The sequence below is a fragment of the Pelophylax lessonae genome (assembly GCF_965119305.1).
Source record: "Pelophylax lessonae genome assembly, chromosome: 1".
Classification (NCBI taxonomy): Eukaryota; Metazoa; Chordata; class Amphibia; order Anura; family Ranidae; genus Pelophylax; species Pelophylax lessonae.
This window is the reverse complement of record NC_138768.1, coordinates 777,951,058-777,964,698: the sequence shown is the minus strand read 5'-3', so window position 1 is coordinate 777,964,698 and position 13,641 is coordinate 777,951,058. Positions and strand designations below refer to the sequence as shown.

Here is a 13,641-nt window from a genome sequence, read left to right as displayed (position 1 = left end):
GAAAGCCTTCGGGAGGCACAGCAGAATGTGTTTTGGGGTGTAATTCTAAGTATGTCTATGCTGTGTGTGAGACATAACATAAAAATGGCAACTTTATAAGAAAAACACATTTTATTCAATTTCATAACTTTTCCAAAAAATTACAACTTAAAAAAACTCTCCATGCCTTCTAATAAATATATTGGATTGTCTACTTTTCAAAAATGGGTAATTTGGGGGTATTTGTACTGTCCTGGTATTTTCAGGTCTCAGGAAATTAGGTCTTCGGTATATCAGGAATGATCAATTTTCAAATATACACTGATCAAAATTATAAATGCAACACGAAATGCCTATTTCGCTTAGTGAGCACTTCTGGGTGGCATATCAAGATGCTGATTAGACAGCATGAATATTGCACAGGTATGCCTTAGGCTGGCCACAATAAAGGCCACTCTACAATGTGCAGTTTTATTACACAGCACAATGCCACAGATGTCGCAAGTTTTGAGGGAGTGTGCAATTGGCAGGCTGACTGCAGGAATGTCCACCAGAGCTATTTGCTGTGAATTGAATGTTCATTTCTCTACCATAAGCCGTCTCCAAAGGTGTTTCAGAGAATTTGGCAGTACATCCAACCGGCTTCACAACCGCAGACCATGTGTAACCACACCAGCCCAGGACCTCCACATCCAGCATCTTCACCTCCAAGATCGTCTGAGACCAGCCACCCGGACAGCTGCTGCAACAATCGGTTTACATAACCAAAGAATTTTTGCACAAACTGTCAAAAACCGTCTCAGGGAAGCTCATCTGCATGCTCATTGTCCTTATTGGGGTCTTGAAATGACTGCAGTTCGTCGTCGTAACCAACTTGAGTGGGCAAATGCTCACATTCAATGGAGTCTGGCACTTTGGAGAGGTGTTCGCTTCATGGATAAATCCTGGTTTTCACTGTACAGGGCAGATGGCAGACAGCGTGTATGGCGTTGTGTGAGTGAGCGGTTTGCTGATGTCAACGTTGTGGATGGAGTGGCCCATGGTGGCGGTGGGGTTATGGTATGGGCAGGCGTATGTTATGGACAACAAACACAGGTGCATTTTATTGATGGTATTTTGAATACACAGAGATACCGTAACAAAATCCTGAGGCCCATTGTTGTGCCATTCATCCACAACTATCACCTCATGTTGCAGCATGATAATGCACGGCCCCATGTTGCAAGGATCTGTACACAATTCCTGGAAGCTGAAAACATCTCAGTTCTTGCATGGCCAGCATACTCACCGGACATGTCACCCATTGAGCATGTTTGGAATGCTCTGGATCGGCCTATCAGTAGCGTGTTCCAGGTCCTGCCAATATCCAGCAACTTCACACAGCCATTGAAGAGGAGTGGACCAATATTCCACAGGCCACAATCACCAACCTGATCAACTCTATGTGAAGGAGATGTTGCACTGCGTGAGGCAAATGGTGGTCACACCAGATACTGACTGGTTTTCGGACCCCCCAATACAGTAAAACTGCACATTTTAGAGTGGCCTTTTATTGTGGCCAGCCTAAGGCTCATCTGTGCAATAATCATGCTGTCTAATCAGCATCTTCATATGCCACACCTGTGAGGTGGATGGATTATCTCGGCAAAGGAGAAGTGCTCACTAACACAGATTTAGCCAGATTTGTGAACAATATTTGAGAGAAATAGGCCTTTTGTGTACATAGAAAAAGTCTTAGATCTTTGCGTTCAGCTCATGAAAAATAGGGGCAAAAACAAAAGCGTTGCCTTTATAATTTTGTTCAGTATATACCATCGTTTGTAGACTCTATAACTTTTACACAAAATAAATCATTTACACTGAATTTGGTTATTTTTACAAAAGAAGTGTAACCCATATCTAAGGGCAGCATTAGATCAACATCTGGAGAGATAAGGGACTGTGTACCACAGTCAGTGAAGGAATAAAATTCATCAGATGAAATCTATATACCCCCCCCTTCTAGATTGTAAGCCCTAACGAGCAGGGCCCTCTAAATCCTCCTGTATTGAATTGTATTGTAACTGTATTGTTTTCCCTCATATTGTAAAGCGCTGCGCAAACTGTCTGCTCTATATAAATCATGTATAATAATAATAATAATATATGACAATACTACTGCTTGTCTATCTCTGCAAGAAGTGCAATATAAAATGCTACAATGCTGCCACCTAGTGTGTACTTGTTAGTAACACATTTGTAGAAATGTAAACCTTTTATTAGGGTCCATGCACACTTGGCATTTTAATTTTTCCTCTGCATGTCTTTTACTCCTAAAGCCACACGTGTTTATGTGCATTTGTGTGTTTGGCATTACTGCATTCTATTGAACAGGATATTCATTTATTCTGGGCATTAGAATGTGTTAATGCGTGAATGTCTCTAAACGTGTCTGGTGTTTATGTGCGTTTCATGTTTTCTCTACTCCATAACCTCTTCTCTTGAGCACGCCAGTGATAGTTTTTTCAGCATTTAAATGCCCCTCTTCTAATACCCCTGTAAGCGCCCCTGTGTGCATGGGCCCTAACATAGAGGGGCTTTTCTAGGCTGAAAAAGTAAACGTCAAATGCCTGTAAAAGCAGTGTTTTTGTAGCCCTGTGTGCATGAGCCCTTACACATAGAAATAAGTCACTGTATTGCTGGTGAGTTCTGTCTGGAAAAGGTCAGTATTATTGATGTTGTGTTGCCGTGCATTGGGAAATGCACAAAAACACGCAACAAAGCAGTGAATGGAGGCTTATACACATGAAGTGCAGAAGCAATAACTTGTACACTATGTTCCCAAATTCAACATGTAAGGCATAATGCTCTGCAGTTTTGTATTTGCTGGTGAAGGTTTGTTGAAGTTCCATCTTGTAAATCTCCTGATTTTCTTTTACAGCTGTTTACTTCAGTTGTACATCTGGAGGGATCAGCAAAGGATAAACAGGACACGGCGGAATAAACAGCGTCATTGGATAGCGGTTGTGGTTCCTGGGGGTACAATACAAGACATGGATAGTGGAAAGTTTCCTTATTCGTTTGCTTGGGGAGCATCAACAGCAGCCTATCAAATTGAAGGTAATCATAACCTTGTGTCCAGTTCTTTCTTCATATGATACGTATGTGCATGTGTATACAGTGCCTTGCAAAATTATTCACCCCCCCTTTGGCATTTTTCGTGTTTTGATGCCTCACAACCTGAAATTAACATGGGTTGTTTGAGGATTTGCATAATTAAATTTACAGAACATGCCCACAACTTTGAAGATGTGTTTTTTTTTTTTTTTTATTGTGAAGCAAACAACAAATAGGACAAAATAACAGAAAAAGTCAATGTGCATAACTATTCACCCCCCTAACGTCATTACTTTGTAGAGCCACCTTTTGCGGCAATCACAGCTCCAAGTCGCTTTGGATAAATCTCTGAGCTTGCCACATCTTACCACTGGGATTTTTGCACATTCCTCCTTGCAAAACTGCTCCAGCTCCTTCAAGTTGGATGGTTTGCGCTTGTAAACAGCAATCTTTAAATCTGAACACAGAATTTCTACTGGATTGAGATCTGGGCTTTGATTAGGCCATTCCAACACATTTACATGTTTCCCCTTAAACACAAGTGTTGCTTTAGCAGTGTGTTTGGGGTCATTGTCCTGCTGGAAGGTGAACCTCTGTTCTAGCCTCAAATCACGCACAGAGTGGTACAGGTTTTGCTCAAGAATATCCCTGTATTTAGCACCATCCATCTTTCCGTCAACTCTGACCAGTTTCCCAGTCCCGCCTGCTGAAAAACATCCCCACAGCATGATGCTGCCACCGTGTTTCACTGTGGGGATGGTGTTCTTTGGGTGATGTGATGTGTTGGGTTTGCGACAGGCATAGCGTTTTCTTTGATGGCCGAAAAGTTAAATTTTAGTCTCATCAGACCAGAGCACCATCCTCCATACATTTTGGGAGTCTCCCACATGCCTTTTCGCAAACTCAAAACGTGCCATTTTGTTTTTTGCTGAAAGTAATGGGTTTCTTCTGGTCACTCTGCCATAAAGCCTAACTCTATGGAGCGTACGCTTATTGTCCTCCTATGTACAGATACTCCAGTCTCTGCTGTGGAACTCTGCAGCTCCTCCAGGGTTACCTTAGGTCTCTGTGCTGCCTCTTTGATTAATGCCCTCCTTGCCCAGTCTGTCTTTTGGTGGGCGGCTGTCTCTTGGCAGGTTTGCTATTGTGCCATGTTCTTTCCATTTGGTTATGATAGATTTGATGGTGCTCCAAGATTTGGATATTTTTTTTTATAACCTATCCCTGATTTGTACTTCTCATCAACATTGTCCCTTATTTGTTTTGAGAGTTTCTTGGTCTTCATGGCAGGGTTTGGTTAGTGGTGCCTCTTGCTTAGTTATTGCAGCCTCTGGGGCCTTTCAAAAAATATGTGTATATGTAATGACAGATCATGTGACACTTAGATTGCACACAGGTGGACATCATTTCACTAATCATGTGACTTCTGAAGGTAATTGGTTGCACCAGAGCTTTTTATGGGCTTTATAAGGGGGTGAATACATATGTTTTCTATTTCTAAAAAATAGTTATATGTATATATTTTTCTCATTTTCACTTCACCAAATTAGACTATTGTGTTCTGATCCATCACATAAAATTCAGATTAACAAAATATTGAACTTAAGGCATAATGTAACAAAATAGGTAAAAAGTCAAGGGGGTGAATAATTTTGCAAGGCACTATATGTGTGTTTATATATGATATATATATATATATATATATATCCTGGCCTGTGAATCTGGGTCAGGGTTTAGTGACTCAAGGGCTGGATGTCTCATCTGGCAGCTCTCTCTTTTGTCACTTCCCCCTGGTCTGGAAGTCAATATAAACTTCTTGAGTTGGAGGGCGGGAGTTAGGAGGGGCTTCCATGCATATATATGAGGTCCTTGACCAATCCCCAGCAAAAAGGGGCTGGAAGGGGGCAGGTCACTTCATAAATAGACATGAGCAATGCCGGCGGGGGCAATCAGGTGGAAGATGAAGATAGAGATGCTGAGGAGACTGTCAGTGGCCCTTGAAGGTGTCTCCCCAGGCTGGGGGGGGGGGGGGGGATGGGGGTTGACCTTTAGCCGGTGCTTAGGTGCTGGAAGAAGTGGAGTACACCCCTCACATTTTTGTAAATATTTTCTTATATCTTTTCATGTGACAACACTGAAGAAATGACACTTTGCTACAATGTACAGTAGTGAGTGTACAGCTTGTATAACAGTGTAAATTTGCTGTCCCCTAAAAATAACTCAACACGCAGCTATTAATGTCTAAACCACTGGCAATAAAAGTGAGTACACCCCTAAATTAAAATGTCCAAATTGGGGGCGTGGTCTGGCCGCTGACCTGAATGGTTGCTTAGCTGAATAGCTCCTCTCTCACTTGGGCTTAAAAGCAACACAGAGCGCCGACACCCTGCTATTTCTCCCCTAAAAAGGGAGTGCTTCTCTCGAGGACACTTTCAGGCTCTTTCCCGGAGGAAATCGAAACCTCAGCAGTCGAGACGGCTCCAGGATTTCTTTATGAAGGCCGCACAGCGTGGCACCCAAGATGGCGCTGGGGGGGAGAGCCACCCACCGTCACCTCCGCAGACACCTCTCCTGGCCGACTCACTATCAGAGCGAGATGAGTCATCCGACATGGAGGAATCCACTGCCCAGGATCCTGTCACCTCCTCCCCATCTGAGAGAGGTAAGCGTGCAGCACTCTCACCTGTACACTCCCCTAACAAGCCTCCATTGCCTTAGAGACAACACTGGGGAAATAGGGCTAACAATACCCAGGCAGACAGCCCTGGCACAGCATTGGCTGCACTCCCAGCATCAGACAACCCTGCATCAGAGAGCTTCGTTAAATCACTATTACTCCCTCTACGCTTTGATCTGCAAAGGGATCTTAGAACCTCCATAACACATCTGCAGCAGGGACTAGATGCCATTGAAGAATGCACTGAGTCACTAGAACACAGCATGAGCGCAGTAGCTACTGCCCACAATGCTGTAGTGCATAAGCAAGACGACCAGGCTAACACTATACACTGACTACAACTCAAAATAGCTGACCTGGAGGATTGCTCCAGGAGTAACAACATAAAATAAGGGGGATCCCAGAATCTGTCAAACCAAACGAACTCGGTTCCTACTTAAAGTAACTCTTTCACAAATGAATTCCCAACCTAACTAATCAGGATCTACTAATTGACAGGGTCCACAGGATCCAGAAACCTGCTTACCTGCTTGCCACGGTCCCATGGGACACGTTAACTCGACTACACTACTTTCATATTAAAGAGCGAATTATCCGTGCAACTAGAGCAGTAAACACCCTCCCAGATCCCTTTACTCAGATCTCCCTGTACAATGACATCTCCGCGGCAACAGCACGAACACGCAAAGAATTTGCACCAGTGACCTCCATCCCACAAACCACAGAATTGTGTATAGATGGGGCGACCCAACTAAACTGCTGGTGACTAACCAAAACCAAACCGTTCCCTTCCTAACTCCCAAGGACAGCCTCAAGCAACTCCATAACTGGGGCCTCGCCCCCCCCTCCACCTTCGAACAATACCAAACCACCGCCTAGACTCACTGTGCCTGAACCTTGGCAACCGCCAGCAACACCAGATCCTAATTACAATTAACAGAGGCTCCTTACATAGTCCTCCCTCAAAGCGCTTGGCCTAGTGAACATCCTTACAACAACAGCCCATTGAGAGCCTGAGCGGCCCTCTGGAATCCTTAACCTCCCCCGAGATACCAGTGTGCAGTGCACACCCATAGTCCTGAGATCCTCATTCCTGTTAAGCGCTCCTCAGTTATTATCATTACCATACCCTATTGTTGTTAGTTTATAACTGTTGGTATAACCTTGAATACGTTATTATTTTCTCCTTCTCTTTGTCCTCACCGCCTCTGTAATTGAGTAACTTGGAATGGATGGGGGGTCCCTCCTTGTTCCATGCACGCAACTCCTCTCAACAATCAATTATGACCCTAAACATTACATCAACTCCAAAGGCCTTAATCACCCCTTCAAACGCTCCTTGCTATGGAAAGAAGCCATTGCCCAACACTTGGATATCCTCTGTGTCCAGGCAACCCACTTTGCCCAAAATAAAACCCCCCAGTGCTCCCATAAATTATTCCCCCACTCCTTTTATGCACATGCAAGGAACAAATCCAAAGGGGTCATGATAGCAATACGTACCTCTGGACTCTGTGATCACAGATCCTGATGGGAAATTTATTGTTCTCTCTTGCCTCTTTTAACAACCACCCTTTAGTGATTGTCAACTTCTATGCACCCAACATCCGCCAATCGACCTTCTATAAATCCCTCCTCCATAAACTACAACCTTACCCAAGGGACCAAATCCTCATCTGCGGTGACTTAAATGAAACTATAGACCCTACTTTAGATTCCCCTAATCCATCCAGGAAATGCTTTACAGCATTGTCCTCCCTACTCTTTAAGGAAAACGTATGTGACGTGTAGCGCTGCATGCAGGGAACGGAAAGGGACTACTCTTTTTTTTCTCACAATGTCACCTGTCCTACTCTAGGATCGATTTATTCCTAACAAATCTTTTTTTCAAATATATCTTTTATTTTATTTTCAAACACAAAAAAACAATATTACAATACAATCCAATTATACAGAGTTGCGACTGTTACATACATAAGAGGTCATTCCAGTCCTATCACATCAACTGTATGTCTCTTCAAAGAGATCTCTTAAATTATTAGATCTATATATCTTTCCCATCATCTGTGATCGCTTCAAACATTAGGCTGATCTAATCTCAGTCTCTAGACACAAACCAAATAACAAGCGCCAAAACACCCAAACAAAAAAAAAAAAAAAAAAAAAAGGAGGGGAGGGAGGAAAGGGGTAAAGACAAGCAGGGGGAAGACTCCCCCTCTCCAAATCCCTCCCTAAGGTCTCCCCCTCCTCCCCTACACCTCCCCAAGCCCCCAGATCACCTCTCTCTCTCCATCTATGTCTGCAGCAGCCTAGTCCCCTCTTCTGACAAAATAAAAGTATTCCAAAGCTCCCAGGTCTCCATATATAACCCACGTTTACACTGTGATGTCAATACTAAGTCTTCCATTCTGTTAATCGCCTCTACCCTGTGTAGCCAATCTCTTATTGTCGGGGGATGCGGGTTTTTCCATAACGCGGGGATACAGGCCTTTGCCCCGTTTACCAAATGTCTCACCACTGACTTCACATATCTCTGTGTGGGAATATCTGACAGATGAAACAAGAAAAAAGCAGGATCTTCATAAATAGTGTATTCCGTAAATTTTTGGACAAGGGTTTTCACCTCAGTCCAATATCTCAAGAGTTTCGGGCAGGACCAGAAAATGTGAAACATGCCTGCATCTTCTCCTCCACATCTCCAGCAATTCGCTGATGTACCTGGAAATATCTTATGGAGTTTATAGGGTGTATAGTACCATCTGGTCAATATCTTAAAATTAGTCTCCTGAGTTTTAGTACAAATAGATGTTTCAAAAACCAGCGAGAGCATCTTCTGTTTTTGTGATGCTGTGAAGATGCAGTTTAGATCATTTGCCCATTTAGTCAACCAGGACAGGTCAGGGTTGTCCGGTGGTGATATTAATAGGTTGTATAGTAGGGAGAGCGTGTGTATTAACACTCCTTCTCCTCGACAGTATCCCTCAAATTTAGACAGACTCCTTGAGTATTCTGTCGGATTTGACAGGGCACTCAGAAAGTGGTGCAATTGTATAGCTGACCAGAAGGTTAACTTAAAGTCGCCCTCCTGGTTCATTAAAGTCGTTAATGTCGGCCAATTACCTGCTATCAAAAATTGCTCAACTCGAGCTCCCCCGGTTTTACCTAGCGCGCATAAGTCTGGAGATGAGAATCCAGGTTTAAATCGAGGGTTGCCAATCACCGGGAGCAGTGGAGAACTGGGGGGAATGATAGAGTATCTCCTATTAACCAGGTGGCCTATACGCAGCGTGGTGCCTATAAGAGGATGTAGTCTCAGTTGTGAAGGTAAGTCTGCATAACACCAAAGTGCTCCTCTGAGGGGGATACTTGTTTGTGCTTGCTCTACATTAGTCCATAATTTAAATGTTTGATGTCTACACCAATCTACCACCCTACTCAAGTGGGCTGCCTGAAAATATTTTTGCAAATCCGGGAGAGCTAAACCTCCGTACTTTTTTGGCCAAGTTAATTGCTTCCGCGCCAGGCGAGGTTTTTTCTTTGCCCAAACAAATTTGATAAAAAGAGCATGGATCAAGTGAAAATATCGGGCAGGTAGTTTAATCGGTAGAGCTCTAATCAGATAGACATGTTTAGGCAAGATGTTCATCTTTATTAGGTTACACCTACCGAACCACGAGTGGAGGCCCGAGTACCATTTTTCCAACAGCACACGTGTCTCCGCTATCAAAGGAGGAAAGTTCAACTCATACGTCCTAGCTAAACAAGATGGAATGTAAGTACCAAGGTAACGTAGAGCTCTATTGGTCCATCGGAAGCCAAAGTTTGCTTGTAACGTTCGAAAAGATGACGCAGTCGAGCCCACCCCCATCGCCTCTGATTTACTATAATTAATTTTAAAATTCGTCAAAGATCCGTATCTGGTTAATTCCTGTAGTAAGTTCGGCACTGATATAGTTGGATTTATCAGGGAAAACATAAGGTCATCCGCATAAGCAGAGATCTTATACTGACCCTCGCCCACTTGTAATCCCTGTATATCTAGATTTTGTCGAATTGTACAGAGAAGGGGTTCCAACGTGAGTGCAAATAAAAGAGGAGACAGGGGACACCCTTGTCTTGTACCGTTATTAATAGCGAAGGAGTCCGATAAGAATCCATTCACCTTGACCTGTGCAGTGGGGTTTGAATAAATGCTGGCTATCCATCTTTGCATATTACCACACAGGCCTATATGCTTGAGGACCGAAAACATAAATCGCCAGTTTACCCTATCAAAGGCTTTTTCTGCGTCTGTGTTGATAAAGACGCTTGATGTTCGAGAGGTGTCCGCTACATGGATCAGATTTAGTATTTTGGTGGTATTGTCTCTAGCCTCTCGTCCTAGAACAAATCCCACTTGGTCAAGGTGAATAAGATCGAGTAAATGTGGAGCCAATCGGGTAGCTAAGATTTTTGAGAAGATTTTTAGATCCGTATTGAGTAGGGAAATGGGTCTATAGCTTCCACAGCTTGTGGGGTCTTTTCCTTCTTTCAGGATCACAGTTATGTGTGCCGCTAAGGTATCTCTAAGCATATTCGGATTTTCTCTTGGCGCGTTAAAGAATTTAACCAGATACGGACCCAAGATAGGGAGGAAGGTCCGAAAGTATTGGAGTGTATAACCATCTGGGCCAGGGGCCTTCCTTAGTTTCATGGTGTTGATAGTCTGTTGAACCTCTATCAAGGAAATTGGTTCTTCCAATTGTTCTCTTATTTCGGCAGAGAGTGTAGGTATATGAGATTTTCCGATATAATCTTCCATCTCTGAGTCAGGGGCCGAGACCTCCACCAAGGAATACAACGTTTCGTAAAATAGGCCGAATTCTCTCACTATTTTCTTTGGGGGGATCACTTTCTGCCCTTGTGATGTGATAATGCTAGGGACATACGTTGACATGTTAGGGTCTTTAACCGAACGTGCAAGTAACTCCCCACATTTGTCCCCAAGCTCATATCCTCGGCTTCTACTTCTCTGTAGAGCAGCCTTTGCTCTAAACAAAAGGAGGTCCGCTAATTGCTGCCTTACATGTATAAGTTCAGACTCCAAACTCGGGGACGTAGAATGCTTATATTGGGCTTCTAGTTGTCTAAGCCTATCCAGGAGCTGTATTGACTGTTTCTCTCGTTCCTTTTTGAGTCTGGACCCATGTTTAATAAACAGCCCTCTCAGGACCGATTTATGGGCCTCCCACAGATTCCTGATCTCGCAATCCTCCACATCATTCATATGAAAATACTCCTGAAGACCCACTGAGATGTCCGTTAGGACTTCAGGAATCTGTAAAAGGCCCTCATTCAGTCTCCAAAAACTCTGACGAGAGGCAGCATATTCTGACACAGAATAAGTGAGCAGTACCGGCGCGTGGTCTGACCATATTCTGTCCCCAATTATCGCCGATTTAACCGCATGTAGCTGGTTATGCGGGACTAAGAAGTAATCTATCCTTGAATAGGACTTATGGGGTGCAGAAAAAAATGTATAGTCTCGATCTACAGGATGTAATACTCGCCACACGTCTATCCATTGGGCATTGAAAAACGTTTGTGCTATACTTTTGTTTGCAGCTGGTAGTATGGCCGAACTTCCCGTGGATGTATCAAGTCTCGGGAGTAATGGTACATTGAAATCTCCCCCTAATATAAGCTGCCCTTCCTTAAATTCCATAAGTAGTTTGGACACTCTCTTAAAAAACCTGGCCTGACTGTCATTTGGTGCGTACACTGTTGCAAATGTTATTAATGTATCTGCTATTTTCCCCTTGATAAAAAGATATCGTCCTTCCGCATCCGTCATAATCTCCTTCAGGGACCAGGGTATTCTGGATGAGAGTAAGATAGCTACTCCTTTTGTTTTAGTTTCAGTATTCATAGAATGGTAAACTACATTGTAGAGTCTATTCGTAAATTTTCCTAACAAATCTTACCCTGCTCCAAAATATCTCAGCATCCAATATCGGTCTCATTACATGGTCTGTCCATGCACCCTTAACCATTGTACTGACTCTCTATCTACTGTCCCCAAACCCCACACTAAATGGAGGATGAATACATCCTTCCTTACACACCTCAACTGTGGACCACAGATAGAATTGGAAGTTGAAAACTTTTTCCAGGTAAATAACTGGTTCCGTCTCCAACCCCTCAACTTTTTGGAATGCTCACAAATCTGGTGCTTATTCATAAAACTCGGTGCCCAGGCGAAGAGAAGCAACATGCAGGAAACCACATGTCTACTAGATCATATCCGCACATTTGAAACTAAGAACAAACCCTCACCAACATCACAAGTTGCAGAAGACCTGAGGAAACTCAGACTACAAATCAGTTCCCATCTTCGTAAAAACTTTGACTGCTATGTCACATTACTTAGAATGAACTGGTACTCCCATGGCAATAAATCTGGCAATTTGTTAGCGAGTCAATATAAACGCAAACTCACTCAAACTGAGATCCCCTACATGACAGACAACAGACTAAAAAAACCCTTGGACATCACTTCCTGTTTCAAAGACTTTTATACTACCCTATATAATCTAAGCTAGGCTGAACCGGACAACCAACCCTCTGACCAAACAATTAGGGCCTTCCTCTCCTCTGTTAACCTTCCATCATTGACACCTGACCAGATCTCCTCTCTTTCGAGCCCCTTTACTCCCCAGGAAATACACAAAATCATCAACACTCTTCCTCTACACAAAGCCCCTGGCCCTGATGGGTTTTGTAATGAATATTACAAACAATTCAGAAAAATCCTGATCCCACGCCTTTGCTATACCCTTAATAGCCTCTGGCAATATACCCAAAGAATCCTTAGAGGCCTTAATAATGACCATCCCCAAACCAAACAAACCCCATGATAGCCCAGTCCATTACAGGCCAATCTCTCTACTCAATACAGACACCAAGCTTTATGCCAAGCTTCTGGCCTTACGCTTAGCAAACTATCTCCCAGACCTCATACACAATGACCAGGTTGGCTTTGTCCCACACAGGCAAATGTCTGACAGCACCCGACGCTTTTGTAACTTGATCCAGTGTGCCGAGCACTGCCGACGCCCTCTCTGATGATCTCCTTAGATGCCGAGAAGGCGTTCAATAGAGTCCATTGGCATTATTTAGAAGCAGCGCTCCAAAAATTTGGCCACTCTGGCACCATCCTAAAAGCCATTATGGGCCTCTACTCTGGCCCCAGCGCCAGAGTGTGGACCTCAGGCTACCTCTCCCCTCCCTTTCTCCTAACCAATTGGACGCGGCAGGGTTGCCCCCTGTCGCCTCTCATTTTCTCTACGATAATTGAACTCATGGCGGCCGCTATCCGGATGCGTCCCCTCATCTCAGGGTTAACAGTAGGGGATACAAGTCATCAGATTGGTCTCTACGCTGATGACATTATCATATCACTCACTCATCCACTCGACTCTTTCCCTCATCTACTCCGAATACTAGATAACTTCAGTAAAGCGTCTCCGTACAAACTAAATCACTCCAAGTCCTCTATGCTAGGTATACACCTAACCACAGAACTTAAAAATCAGATCTCTTCCGCCTCTCCGTTTTCCTGGGCAACGACCAACACCCTTACCTACCTGGGCATTCAATTAGTCACACCAACCACCAATGTATACTCTGTATTAATCTAGACAATCTTACCGAGAAATTACTTAACTTGACTGAAGCTCTCCACACTGACCAAACATCTTGGGCAGGAAGGATTGCGCTCGCCAAGATGTTTCTTCTTCCCCACGTCCTCTACCTCTTTAGGATCCTACCAGTACCAATCCTCCCCACCTATCTAAATCCAATTAATCTTTATCTCCTTTATCTGGAAAGGCAAGAAACCCCGTTTGAAA

The 13,641-nt window shown here is 43.6% G+C and overlaps 1 protein-coding gene across 3 annotated transcripts in view; it reads left to right on the top strand.

The window, feature by feature from the left end:
• LOC309557266 (cytosolic beta-glucosidase-like) overlaps window positions 1-13,641 on the top strand; it is a 243,694-nt gene that overhangs the window by 48,055 nt on the left and 181,998 nt on the right. For all 3 annotated transcript variants that reach the window (XM_082259927.1, XM_082259928.1, XM_082259929.1), the window contains exon 2: window positions 2,900-3,078. In XM_082259927.1, the coding sequence (XP_082116053.1) occupies window positions 3,012-3,078 (67 nt within the window). In that variant the 5' untranslated portion in view covers window positions 2,900-3,011. The remainder of the gene's footprint in view (window positions 1-2,899; window positions 3,079-13,641) is intronic.